This window comes from Myotis lucifugus, unplaced genomic scaffold, assembly GCF_000147115.1.
Source record: "Myotis lucifugus unplaced genomic scaffold, Myoluc2.0 scaffold_526, whole genome shotgun sequence".
Taxonomy (NCBI): Eukaryota; Metazoa; Chordata; class Mammalia; order Chiroptera; family Vespertilionidae; genus Myotis; species Myotis lucifugus.
Genome location: NW_005871574.1, coordinates 522,791 through 536,289, shown reverse-complemented (window position 1 = coordinate 536,289; position 13,499 = coordinate 522,791). Strand labels below are relative to the sequence as shown.

The window sequence follows — 13,499 nt, the reverse complement described above, 5'->3', positions numbered from 1 at the left end:
GGCTCTGCGCAGGTTCCAGAAGGGTCAACCGGCGCTGCCCGGCAAAGCGGGCGGCTGGGACGCCGGCCACCTGGCGGCCATGAACCCGGCCCCCGGCTGCGGGCGTTCCCGACACGCCGGCCCCCGTTGCAGGCCCGTGAGCACCCGCACCCCGGACCCCGCCGCCCCCGCCCTGGCCCCCGCCCCAAAGGCCCGCCCCAAGCGCTACCTGCACACGCTGCTCCGGGCGCCTGCTGGCCGGCAACCCGAGGACGCGGCGCAGGCTGGGGGCGCCCAGGCCTTCGCCAAGAGGACCCTGAGCTGGAGGCTGGTGGGGGAGGGCTACAGCCGCCAGCTCTCCGCGGACGAGCAGCGGCACGTCTTCCGCCTGGCCTTCCGCATGTGGAGCGAGGTGACCCCCCTCACCTTCCGGGAGGACCTCGCCGGCCCGGGGGCCATGGTTGACATAAAGCTGGGATTTGGACGAGGTGAGAGGGGCCAAGACGGTGCGTCCTACCTGTCCTCGCTGCTGGCAGGCGGGTCGCTCTGCCTCTCCCATAGGCCGAGGCGGGGACCTCAGCATAATGGGGACTTCGGGTCAAACAGACCGACTCAGGGAACCCCACCCTGGCCTCCTGCTCGCCTCAGTCACCCAGAGCAGTGGCACCAACCCGCTGCCTGGCTGTTCTGAGATGGCACCTGGGGGCGCATTGTAAGCCTCTGTGGATGTTGCTTTATTACAACTCGCTGGGAAGGGCACGCGTGTCACCCTGCAGAGCCCAGAGGGTCTCATGGGGACACGTCAGAGGAGGTCAGCCAGGGGGCATGGCTCAAGGTGCTCACATGGGCTCGGTGGGCTCGGTGGGCTCCTCAGGGCACAAGGCAGATGGCCGGTCCTCCCCAGGCCCACCCCTCCTGCTGCGTGGGTTTGGACACAGTCACTTCTCAGCAGCCCCCTCTGGGAACTAGGGGTCCCGAAGGCGGCCCCACGGTCTCCCTGGAGTCACGTCCTCGTGTGAGAAGCGCCCAGAGCACCGTTGGTTGGAAACGATGTGAATGGAAGGATGTGACCGTGGACAGCGCCAGCTTTACTTCCTGACCACAAGGCGGTCAGGGGCCAGCGCAGACCTGTCTCCTCCTCCTCCTCCTCCATGGCCTGCAGCGGTCCACGGCCACCCGCCCCCAGCTCCGCTCGTTCCCACAGCACTTAGTGCGCAGCTGTTTCTGTCTTTAGACTTTGTGGATTTTTATTGATTTCAGAGAGGAAGGGAGAGAGAGAAACATCAGTGAGAGAGAATCACTGATTGGCTGTCTCCTGCACACCCCCCATTGGGGACTGAGCCTGCAACTGGGCATGTTCCTGACCCGGAATTGAACCGTGACCTTCTGGTTCATAGATGAGACAGTCAGTGGGGCTGGGCTGTGTCTTTAGACTTTGTAACAGTTTATAAAGAACTGCGGCTCATGCAGCCTCAAGTGGAGGAATTAGTCCGGGCTGGACAGCCAGCCCCTGGGGCCTGGGGACCGAACAGGTCTGTGCTCCCAGGTCCCGCCAGGTGGGGAGTCTGTGCAGCGGGCACTCCTCGTTCACCTGCCCCCCCCCCTCCCCCGCCAGGCCGGCACCTGGGCTGTCCTCGGGTGTTCGATGGAGTCGGGCAGGAGTTTGCACACGCCTGGCGCCTGGGCGATATTCACTTTGACGATGACGAGCACTTCACCCCGCCCACCAGCGACATGGGCATCAGCCTCCTCAAGGTGAGTGGTCGCAGCTGATCGTAGTGACGGGGCAAGGGGCAGCGTGGGCGGGAGGGAGTCCAGGCGGCCAGCCTGTCCTCCTGAGAAAGTTCCCTCCTCCTGCCCAAGCCTCTCCAGGCACAGCCTGCCCCCCCCTGCCCTCCCCCCACCCCCCGGCTGGCCCTGCACCCATGGCTTGTGTTCCCTTCCAGGTGGCCGTCCATGAGATTGGCCACGTCCTCGGCTTGCCTCACAGCTACAGGGCAGGATCCATAATGCAGCCAAATTATCTTCCCCGCGGGCCTGCGTTCGAGTTGGACTGGTCAGACCGGAAAGCAATCCAGAGGCTGTATGGTAAGACTTCTGGGAGGGCACCCTCTGAGTTGACAGAGGGCCCCGCCCCTCCTCAGTCTGACACCCGAGCAGCTGCCTGCCGGCTCTGGGGCAGCAGTGATGGGCAGCCCTGCCCAGACCAGGCGCGTGGAGAGCTAAGCGCATGCTCTTGGGTTTGTTCCCCCGCGTCCTCTCTTTCCCGCGGTTCAGTATGTTCCCTGGAGGCAGGAGGGGCACGCGGTGGTTTTCTAGGCCAGTGGCCACCGGGCCAGGCGTCCCAGGAGAGGGACGAGAGCTGGGAGCGAGGGAAGAAGCTGTAACCTCAAGGCGAAGAGCAGCATGGCCTTGCGGGAGGAGCTCTAAGGTCTGATTGTTCGGGCCGAAGTGCGGGTGGTTAACCGCCTGTTGGGAGGGATTCATGATTTGGCGCTGAGGCTGCAGGGAAGGGAAGCTGCCCTCTGTTTCTCCGTCTGCGGCAGGGACTGTCCCCATTTCTGTGCGACTCAGCCGCCTGTTCTCGGCACGCAGTGCGCTTGTTGAATACCTCGTGCCAGGACACATTTATCTCCCTCCATGGAGACCCCACTCTGAGCGTGCCCACAGCAGGCCACCGCGGCCTCTCGTGCTCCCCCACTCAGCCGGGGGGGGGCTGCTTCCCCCCATGGGGGGCCTGCTCTCAGGTGACTCCATAGAACACTCAGCTTAGCCACGCTCTGCACAAGTCACCGTGACAGCAGGAACCCTTGGTGTCGGCGCCAGGTGGCAAGTGGCCGGGCTTTTTCTTAGGTTCCTGCGCAGGCTCATTTGACACCGCCTTCGACTGGATTCGCCAGGAGCGGACCCCCCTCGGGGACACCACGGCTCGGTTCAGCACCTATCTCTTCCGCAACAGCTGGTACTGGCTGTACGAGAATCGGAACAACCGGACCCGGTACGGGGACCCCCTCCCCATCCTCACCGGCTGGCGCGGGGTCCCAGCACAGAACATAGACGCCTTCGTCCACATCTGGACTTGGAGGAGAGACGAGCGCTATTTTTTTAAAGGTAGGGGTCCCGATGGCCGGCTCTGTTTCTCTTGAACGAGTGCTTTCGGAGAGTGTTTTGCGCCCTGACTGGGGAGCCGTCCGTAACGCTCTTAAACTTAATTCTGTCAGTTCTGTCGGGCTGTGAGCTCTGAGCACAGGGACTGTGCTGTGTCCTCATCTCTTAAGCAGGCACTGAATGGATGCATCGAATGAATGAGTGAGTGGACTGGGCGGGGCTCTGACGAGGTTGCCAAAGAACTGTAAGAAAGCGCCCTCCCTGCAGAAGTTTTCATCTGATTCTGGAGAGAAACCCCCCCCCCTCGCACCCCTCCCCAATGACAAGTGTGTGAAGGGGTAGAGCGAGCAGTGGGGACAACTGCTGTGACCCCAAATCAGGTGCGGAAGCTGCCCCAGGAGTCAGGACTGGAAGAAGGGGTAGGACCTGGAGTGCCCAGGAGAGGACCCTGAGTTGGGGGCCATGGGGGGCTTGGAGGCTGGGAGCGAACGAGCGGATGAGGCAGCTGTGCCCTGGAGGTGGCCAGGCGCACACACGATGGGTGAGGCTGGAAGGACAGGGTCAGCCCCGCCAGAGCCTCGAATGGGAGGCCCAGGCAGCACGGAATGGAGGCAGCTCTGGGTGGGAGGGTCAGTGTTCTGGGGGAGGCAGGACCCGAGGTGGGGGCCTGGCGGTCTTGGGGAGCACCCGGAGCAGCGGTGTGTGTAGGCGCTGCCTTTCCTTCCCCTGCAGCCGGAGTCCCAGCACAGAGCCATGTTGCTTTAAATGGGAGCCGGGAGTTAACCCCGAGGCAAGAGCCAGACTGACACAACTTTGCATGCAAAATCTGCCCTAAGAAATCCATGAATACGTTTAGTCCTAATGTTCCTTCACGTCATACAAAGCATTCTTTCAGTTCAGTGACATAAAGGCATGGTCTCCGGCAGACTTCTGTAGTTTGGATGTTTCAGAGTAGGGAGCACACCCTTCTGTGGTTTAAGTCCTGACTGTAATCGATATTGGCAACACCTGGACCCCTGGGGTCAAGTCTAGAAGTAACTCGGGGAAAGCGTTCATCTGGGGGGAGGCCTCACTCAGATGCGGGAGTCCAGCCTCCTCCCACAGTCCCCGCAGGACTCCTCAGTCGGCTGGGGCCTGTACGGAAAGCTGTTGCTCTGTCCTTTCCGACTTAGCGGTAATAAGCCACGGCAACACTTTTGTTTGGCTCCCAGGAAATCGGTACTGGAGATACGACAGCGACAGGGATCAGGCCTACACGAAAGATGAGCAAGGACACAGCTACCCCCGGCTGATCTCAGAAGGGTTTCCTGGCATCCCGAGTCCCCTGGACACCGCCTTCTATGACCGAAGGAAGCAGCTGATTTACTTCTTCAAAGGGTCCTGGGTAAGTGGAGGCTGTGCAGCCTGGTGTTGCTTTTATTTTTATTAATACTTTTATTAATTTCAGAGAGGAAGGAAGAGGGAGAGATAGAAACATCAATGATGAGAGAGAATCACTGATTGGCTGCCTCCTGCATGCTCCCCACTGGGGATCGAGCCCGCAACCTGGGCATGTGCCCTTGACTGGAATCGAACCTGGGACCCTTTAGTCCGCAGGTCGACGCTCTATCCACTGAGCAACACCGGCCAGGGCCTGGTGTTGCTTTTACCATCCCTGACTGAAATGTCAGGCGACCACGTTCTTGGTTAACGGCTGTGCTGTCGCTGCCCTGGCCGGGTGACGTGGTTGGTTCGAGCATCGTCCCGAGCCCCGGGAGGTCCATCCTGATCAGGGTACTTTCTAGGAGGCAGCTGATCAATGTTTCTCTTTTACATCAATGTCTGTCTGTCTCTCTCTGCCTTCCTCTCTCTAATGATCAATAAATATATCCTCAGGTAAGAATTTAGAAATTTAAAAAAGGTGGTGTTGTTAGTGCATGCCTAAATGGCAATGACAGATCACCCCATCATGTGGAAAATTAAGAACCTTATATATTTTTTAAAAGATATCTTTATTAATTTCAGAGAGGGAGAGGGAGAGGGAGAGAAACATCAATGATGAGAATCATGGATCCGCTGCCTCCTGCACGCCCCACTGGGGATGGAGCCTGCAACTGGGGCATGTGCCCTGACGGGGAATCGAACGTGACCTCCTGGTTCCTGGGTCGGCGCTCAACCGGAGCCACACGGGCCGGGCGAATGTTAAGAACTTGGAGCCCAGGGGATGTGGTGCCGTGACAGACAGGCCTGCTTGGCTGCTGAGCCAGTGATCTCAGAAAGGCCCGCCGTGCTCTCTGCCCTGCAGGTGTTTGCGTTCGATGTCAACAGAAACCAAGTCCTCGGTTCTTCCCCGAAGAAGATGACTGAGGTCTTCCCAGCGATCGAGCCTCGGAACCACCCGCTCCGGAGCCTGGACGCCGCCTACTACTCCTACGCGCACAGGGCCGTCTTCCTGTTCAAAGGCAGCGCCTACTGGAGGGTGGCCAGCGCCGAGGACAGGCAGCGGCGCCCGGGGCTGCCTCCCAACGGCCTGTTCCCGCGGCAGCCCATCCCCCAGAAGTGGTTCGATGTGTGTGATGTCCACACCTCCACCCTGAACGTGTCCTGAGGAAGCAGCCCGTGGACAGAGCCAAAAGGTTTCTCTTCTCAGAGAAAGTCGACTTCTCTTAGAAAACCCACCAGATTTTCACTAACTGAAGCAAGCAGGGCCCCAAGTTAAAACCAAAGCGAAAGTATGATTGAACTTTTAAAATACTTGATTTAAAAATCCATTTCTTGATTGATTTTTTGAAAATTTTTTTTTTACCAAATGATTTTACAGATTTTTTTAGGACAGGTTAAAAAAATCACTGAGGAATCCGTCTGTTTCCCACGGATGCTAGGGCTCGCGGCCGAGGTCCCAGCACGTCTGCCAGCACGCGCACCCCCATTTCCAGGGCAGGCAGGCACCAGGCGCGTCCTGCCCCAGGTCAAACTCGGGGTCGCTCTGGACCCGCATCCTCATCCAGCCGGGGGCCGTGCGCTCTGCCCACTCCTGGGTGCTCTTTGCTTGAAAACAGGCCTGTACCCCAACGGCCCTGGACAGACACTCTCTGGCCGGCCCCTCAGAGCAGGAAACACTCCCGGGCAGTTCACTGCCAGCGTAAGGCTCCTGAGCTCACCACGTAAGCTTGCTTCCCAGGTCAGTGACCTTGAGGACAGGCACTGTGTCCCTTTACCTTTCACGTGACATCACTTCTTAACACAGACAGAACCGTGTCTTCTGGAATGACGGACATTTGGGCACGGAGGGGAACTGGGAAAGGACCGACAGTCCCATGATCAGGCCACAAACACAATTTTTTTTTTTTGTTTTTTGGCGCCCTGACCGAGAATCAAACCCAGGACCCTTCAGTTCACAGGCTGATGTTCAATCCATTGAGCCACACCGGCTAGGGCCACAATTCTTTTAAAGGAACAGCTAAAACACAAGCACTTTGAAGCAACTTTAAATTAAAATCAGCAAATTACAAAACATTGTGAAGCACCTTTCCCATAGGAATTGCACACCACACTTTGACAAGGGAAGACAGCCGGGCCGGTATCTTCTCGCTTAGAGACAAATTACCCTGGACTGAAAGGCTGCTCGGCCGCGGGTGCCGCAGGCCAAGATGAGCGTTGCTCGGGTGTCTGCCTCCGGCTCTTTCCGCAGAGAGACCCTCTCTGATCAGGAATCCACTGGAAGAGGTCCACGGGCGAGTCCAGGCTAACGACAGAGGATCGCGATGCCGCGTGCTCGCCGCAAGGACAGCGAGCAGACATGGCTGACTCACAACTGCTTCACCATTTAGTCAAAACATTAGGTGCTTCAACGACTAACTTTTGAAAATGGATGCAAATCTGTCCAAGGACAATGCAAATAAACAACAAGGAAGTGGACAAATGGCGAGAGAGAGGCCTGCACGCGTTGCCGGGTCCGGGCGGGGTCGGGCGACCCCTGACAATCTGCCCGAGGACGCAGTGTGTGAAAACCCAGCTGGAAACAGGTCTCCCGTTTCCAGGGCAGGTCAGCCTTCTTCGGGTGTCGCCGGAGGGGCTGCCAGGCGGCCTGTGGGATCGACCCAGGGCTGGCACTGAAGGCCGACGGGCAGGGGACTCGCAGGCCGGGCCGCTTTCGTCCACAGCGGCGTGGCGCATGAGTCTACGTGTCACCCTGGCGGGACGAGCACAGCACCGCCCAGACCCGGGAGAGTGGGCGGTGTGTGTGCAGCCGCCGGGAGCCACGTCGCCGTGACACGTATGAACGTCCAGGGAGAAGTCAGTGGATGGCAGAGCCTTATTTTTAATGCTTTTAAAATCTTAATTTGTAAAAATTTTTTTAAAAAAATATATTTTATTGATTTTTCACAGAGAGGAAGGGAAAGGGATAGAGTTAGAAACATCAATGAGAGAAACATTGATAAGCTGCCTCTTGCACGCCCCCTACTGGGGATGTGCCTGCAACCAAGGTACATGCCCTTGACCGGAATCGAACCTGGGACCCTTGAGTCCACAGGCCGACGCTCTATTCACTGAGCCAAACCGGTTAGGGCTGTAAAATTTATTAATCAAACCAGTTCAAATCAAAATTTGATGTAAACAACGTGAAATGAAAAAAGACAAAGACATTTTAAATAAATAACTTATTTATTCAAAATAGTTTTCTGACCTTATTCACAGTTTCAAGTTTAAAATAAAAGTGGGGGTAGAACCTATTCTTGGTCAACTGTCATCCAAGTCAAAGGGAAGTGGGTCCTTCAGAACACGCACTAACACGGAGAACTGCACGACGGCTGGTCTTCGGAAACCCCGCACTGAAGCTTAGAAAGGCGACTTCTTTCCGTGCCGTTCAGAGGGAAACGCTGTGGCTCTAACCACGTGACCACCGATGTCCCCGGGTAAAGGTCCCCTTGACCTAACGTAACATTTATCCAAAATAATTGTGTCTGAAACCCACGTAGCTTAACATACTCAACACTTACAGTGTGACGGCACCGCACCTCCGCTTCTGAGAGCAGCGCGGAGCCGCGTCTCACTCTGATTCCGGCACTTCCCACGCGGAAGCGGGGCTCGCCGGCCCATCTGTGGGGAATGAGGACGCTGTGCTGCCGCGCGGTGCCCACTGGAGCGGGTACCTCCCACGCGTTTAATAACGAAGCACCGAGTGGACAAACCGGCCCGAGTGCAGAAGGCACGGACGAGGCACCTGGGGCGTGGCCCTGGCGAGTCACTGCACGGCGCTGCCGCGCGCGAGCTGGTCCAACAGGTGGACGAGGACGTCGATCCTTTCCGGGAGGCTGGTGTTTTTGTTGGTGGTAGCTCGCAGAAGCTGGGAGTAAATGTGCTTGTTGGTTTTGAGGGCCACATCTTCTTCCACGTTATTGCTGGGTGAACAGAACAGAACAGGACAAAACAAAAAGAAGGGACGTAAACAGTGATGCCCCTTCCCCCCCGTCACAGTCCCCGTGTCTGCAGGGAGCAGGTGCTCGTCATGCCTGGTCCACACCTTGGGGATTGGTTGCTTGGGCGTTTCTAGACGTTCCTTTCCACACATCAATGAAAACCAAGGCCATTCCTTACACAATCGAGTGCCTGCCGCAATGTACAGGCAATGCTCCTGGCCGCGAGCAGAACGGCCGGCCTGTCCCTGCCTCCCTGGCCTCTGCACTCTGTGGGGTGGAGGTGGGCAGACAGCACTACCCAGCAGGAAGGAGTGTCCGACGACACACGCTGGGAAGGAACTCCAGGGAGAGGCTGGCTGGGAGCTCCCTCAGCCGGTGTTCACATCGGAAGCATCTGGGGGCTGCCTCCCTGGAGCGAGAATTCCCTCGGACTCGCAGCCCAGACCCGACTCATAGGACTACTGCGCCTCCACCTGGCTGCGATGCCGGCGCAGCTTGTGTGCAGGCCCCGGGGCTGGTCCCAGCAGTTCCCACTGAACACCCACCCCAGGTCCTGAGGGAAGACGGGCCAGAGCACACCCGTCCCTCCCCAGCGTCGGTGCAGGAGGAGGCCCGCACGCGCGCTCACCTTGTCTTCTTCTTGGCGGGAGACAGCAGCCTGATGGACTGGAGCAGCAGGAACGCCAGCCGGGACTCGAAGATGCCGAGCAGCTTGAGCACCTCCTCTCTGTTTAGACCAGGAGCCGAGTCGGCCACGGGCGTCGGCTCCTCACTCTTGGGCTGCAAACAGGGAGTTTCTCACCAAGTTTCCCAGCAGCTCCGGTTCACGCTGAAGCAATGGGCCTGGGTTCCATGAACCCAGCAGCTTTAAAGGAAACCCAGCGGCCAGCACCCAGCTCTTTCTTCAGGGCAGGCCGATGGGTGCGGTGGCGGCGGAGGCAGAGGCTGTGAGCAGCATCTCCTCCTCTGCCCTCCCAGCATCACTTTAATGAGCTCAAACAACACAAACTGTCTCACAACTAACAGGCACCTACGAAGAAGAAACTAACCCTGAACGAAGACCTAACTCCCCACCATCAGACGCAAAGGGAACAGGATGGCGATGGGTCCCCACGGGGCCTGACAAGCCGGGGCCAGGGGAGCCGCCGGCTGGGGCAGCGCGGGCCCCGGGAGGTTCCCGCTCGGTGGCAGCAGCAGGGACGCCGGAAGCCCGCACACCAAAGGCCCCCCCGAGCCAGCTCAGCCCACTCACCGCCCCATTGCTCCCGGAAGTTTAGCAGAAATTACAAGAGGGCACAGGCCCTTCTTTCTCTTAGAAAAACAAAACACACAGGAAAGCAAAACTTAACAGACTGAACCCCAGGGCCTTCCTAACCAAGGTCTACGTGGTTATTTTAAAATGTAAAGATACACTGCAACTTCAAGAGTTAATAATTCCCCCAAGAAAACGTACCAAGTCACTGTGAGTGTTTATGCAGAGCTGAGACATGTATGTTCGTATGTACAGGGTGGGGCAGCCCAACAGCTGATTCTTGTATTGTTATTTGTTAATTGTTGTATTCTTCTCCATACGGACCACTGTAAACCTACTTTTGCCCACCCTGCACACACACACACACACACGCCCCCACATGCCTGCTACGTGCATTCACCCCTCGGCACAGACATGGAACACAGAGAGCACCCTTCTCCCTTACCTGGCCCAGCTCCTCCACGAGCTCCTTCCTGAGGAGCTGGAACGCGTGCTTCGTTCTCACCATGATGTCCAGAGCCCCAGAGAGTGTTTTCAATTTCCCGACGTTGCTGTTCTGACCTAGAGTGTGAGACACGCAGTGGCCGGTCCTGTGCGTGGAATCTAGACCCCCAGCCAGTCGATGCGCTAATAACAAGTCTGACTTTCAAACGCTGTCAAGGGAGCTCAAGAGACGCACATCTTCTAACCCCAACCTTCCTTAGCAACGACCCCAGAGGAAAGTGTGCGTCTGCCTAGAGCAGTGGTTCTCAACCTTCCTAATGCCGCGACCCTTTAATACAGTTCCTCATGTTGTGGTGACCCCAACCATAAAATTATTTTCATTGCAACTTCATAACTGTAATTTTGCTAGTTATAACATATCATGTAAATATCTGATATGCAGGATGTATTTTCATTGTTACAAATTGAACATAATTAAAGCATAGTGATTAATCACAAAAACAATATGTAATTATATATGTGTTTTCCGATGGTCTTAGGCGACCCCTGTGAAAGGGTTGTTCGACCCTCAAAGGGGTCGTGACCCACAGGTTGAGAACCGCTGGCCTAGAGCAACAGCTAGTCCCCGGTCCCCTGCCTCCCACTTGGTCCTGCCGAGCGAGCACAGCTCTTGGAAGAGTCTGGTTCGAGTGGACCAGCCGGGAGGAGCCTGCGGCACGAAGGCCACCCCACCACGGACCAGCCCCATGATGCTGGGCAAGTCTCTGTGGCACTAAGTACCAGGTGTCCCACCAACTTGCTGTTCACAGCAGCCAGACCAGCTGAGCCAGGATTCGATTTATCCTCTGACCTGAATAAACTTCAGCCACCAGACACCACCAAGCTCCCACCCCCCCCTCGGGAGCTCACATCGTTGTTACCGGACCTGGCCCAGCGCCTGCAGGCAGCCTGTTCCAGAAGCCCACCCCCAGCTGCAGCATCGTCCATGTTACAGGGAGTCAGGGGCCGCCTCTCCTCTCCCGCTGCTCCCTCACCCCAGTTGTCCACGATGACTTACATCTTTGTCTAAACTGCCCTGTCACCATTTTTTTCAAATATGGGCTCCTGGGCTATGGTTCAACATTTCTAGTCACCAAATAGAATCTAGTCCATTTCTCTAAGTTTAAAAGGCACTCTGGTCTCTACCCAAAGTCACTGACTGTGGGAAAAAGAACAAAGACAAAAAAACCCACTCCTTATGCCTGGAGAGACCGCAGGTCTGCCTGGCTCTAGGAGAACCCAGCCTGACGCCGACGCCCACTCTAAGGAGGGAGACAGACTTACTGCTCATCTGGAACTCGGCGAAGGCCACCCGCTCCAGCTGCACCCGCAGCAGCTCGCAGGGCGTGTCCTTGAGCAGCTGGAAGAGCCTCCCCGCTTGGCCGTAGTGCAGGTCGGCCAGCACGCGGTGCTGCTTCCGGAGGTACTCGTCCCCGACCTGGAACCACAGGCAGTGAGAGCAGCGGGAGGCGGGGCTGCGCCACAGCATCACCTCGTCTCCGCCTGGGCCACGCGTGATTTCAGTGGCGGTGTTTGTATGTGTTACGGTTTTAGCTTTCACATTGAGGCCTTCGCTCCACTTCTGGGTAACTCAGGAGTCAACCCCGTTTGGCACATGGATGCCCACCGTCTCAGCGCATTCACTGAAAAGACCATTCTTCCCCCACTGGCTTGTCCTGGACTGTTAAGCTCGCTTTTGCCTTGAGACTATGAGGCCACCTGAGCAAACTGGAATTGTGGTTAGGGGCCTCCTGTGGGCAAAGGGAGAGTCGAGGGCCTCAAGGACAATCATCTCAGAAGTAACCCTCGCCCAAGGGAGTGCAGAGAAGCGCGTGGAGCTGAGCTAAGAAAGGAAGCCCACGAAATGAAAGCCGACCCGAGGGACTGAGCGGACTCTAGCAGGAGCACGCAGCCTTCCTGGAGGCGGCCCCTTCAGCCCAGGCCTCCAGGGACGGACGCAGGCACACAGGCGCCTGAGCACCAGGCTCCGTGCACAGACTCTTCAGAGATTAGTTCTCATAAGTTCAGCCGAACAACAAAAAGTCCAGCAATCACTGCAGGGATGAACAAACTGTGATGTAATCACGAAGACTACTGCGCTGAGGAAATGAGCAGCCACACGCACCACCTAGAGCAGCGCTTCTCAACCTGTGGGTCGCGACCCCTTTGGGGGTCGAACGACCCTTTCACAGGGGTCGCCTAAGAACATTGAAAACACATATATAAATACATATTGTTTTTGTGATTAATCACTAGGCTTTAATTATGTTCAGTTTGTAACAATGAAATTGGGGGTCACCACAACATGAACTGTATTAAAGGGTCGCGGCATTAGGAAGGTTGAGAATCACTGACCTAGAGGAACCTCAACGTGATGCTAAGGAAAGGCCACTAAGCCACAGAAGAAACGCACAGTACGGCTCATTCTACACCGTTCACAAGCAGGTAAAGGTGTACACATTGCCCTGGCCGGTGTGGCTCAGTGGGTCGGGCGTTGTCCTGTGCACCAAAAGGTTGCCGGTTTGACTCCTGGTCAGGCACAAGCCCAGGTTGCAGGCTCCATCCCCGGTTGAGGTTGTGCAGGAGGCAACCGATCGCTGTTTCTCTCTCCCTCCCTCTCCCTTCCTCTCTAAAAATCAACAAAAGATCTTAAAAAAAAAAAAAAAGCCAAAAAGACCATACTGTCTAAGTGGTAAAACACAGAGAAGGCATAGAAAATGCAGGATGGTGGCTACTCTGTGGGTGTGGGGAGATTCCATAGGGAGGGGCACCCAGGGACCCTGTAGCACTCTTCCACCCTCAACCTCAACGCCGAGCACGCAGGGCTTTCCTTTTGGGATTCTTCCCGTAGACGTTTCCCGTAAGTCCCTACGTGCTCTATTTCACAATAAAAAATTTCGAAGATGGGAAATGGGTACTTCAAGATTTACACAAAGCTACTCTTATAAAGCCTAACTATATTTTAAAAATCAAAATATGCCGAAACCGGTTTGGCTCAGTGGATAGAGCGTCGGCCTGCGGACTGAAGGGTCCCAGGTTCGATTCCGGTCAAGGGCATGTACCTGGGTTGCGGGCACATTCCCAGTAGGAGATGTGCAGGAGGCAGCTGACCGATGTTTCTCTCTCATCGATGTTTCTAACTCTCTAGCTCTCTCCCTTCCTCTCTGTAAAAAATCAATAAAATATATTTAAAAAAAAAATCAAAATACTACACCCAGGCAAAAATATACCCTTAGCGAACTAAGACCCAATTGATTACAGTACAGAAAAATATGGGG

General features: G+C 56.4%; 2 protein-coding genes across 2 annotated transcripts in view; one reads left to right on the top strand and one right to left on the bottom strand.

Moving 5' to 3' along the window:
* The first annotated feature begins 79 nt into the window (after window positions 1–79).
* On the top strand, window positions 80–5,696 carry MMP21 (matrix metallopeptidase 21). The gene is made up of 6 exons (XM_006103986.3): window positions 80–467; window positions 1,595–1,734; window positions 1,926–2,067; window positions 2,833–3,090; window positions 4,299–4,471; window positions 5,372–5,696. The coding sequence occupies exons 1-6, from the start codon at window positions 80–82 to the stop codon at window positions 5,672–5,674; spliced, it is 1,404 nt and encodes a 467-aa protein (XP_006104048.1). The 3' UTR covers window positions 5,675–5,696.
* A 2,016-nt stretch (window positions 5,697–7,712) lies between these two features.
* The window catches only part of EDRF1 (erythroid differentiation regulatory factor 1), a 29,082-nt gene continuing 23,295 nt past the window's right edge, over window positions 7,713–13,499 (bottom strand). The window contains exons 21-24 of the mRNA XM_006103981.3: window positions 11,506–11,803; window positions 10,184–10,299; window positions 9,115–9,266; window positions 7,713–8,468 (exon numbers count right to left, since the gene is read on the bottom strand). Coding sequence (XP_006104043.1) covers window positions 8,312–8,468; window positions 9,115–9,266; window positions 10,184–10,299; window positions 11,506–11,803 — 723 coding nt within the window. The 3' untranslated portion in view covers window positions 7,713–8,311. The remainder of the gene's footprint in view (window positions 8,469–9,114; window positions 9,267–10,183; window positions 10,300–11,505; window positions 11,804–13,499) is intronic.

Excerpts from the sequence above, each read along its gene's own strand:
- MMP21 (XM_006103986.3), top strand. The coding sequence starts at position 80 with ATGAACCCGGCCCCCGGCTGCGGGCGTTCCCGACACGCCGGCCCCCGT. Across the intron at positions 1,735-1,925 it reads TGGGCATCAGCCTCCTCAAG|GTGGCCGTCCATGAGATTGG; the intron begins GTGAGTGGTCGC and ends GTTCCCTTCCAG. Across the intron at positions 2,068-2,832 it reads AGCAATCCAGAGGCTGTATG|GTTCCTGCGCAGGCTCATTT; the intron begins GTAAGACTTCTG and ends GCTTTTTCTTAG.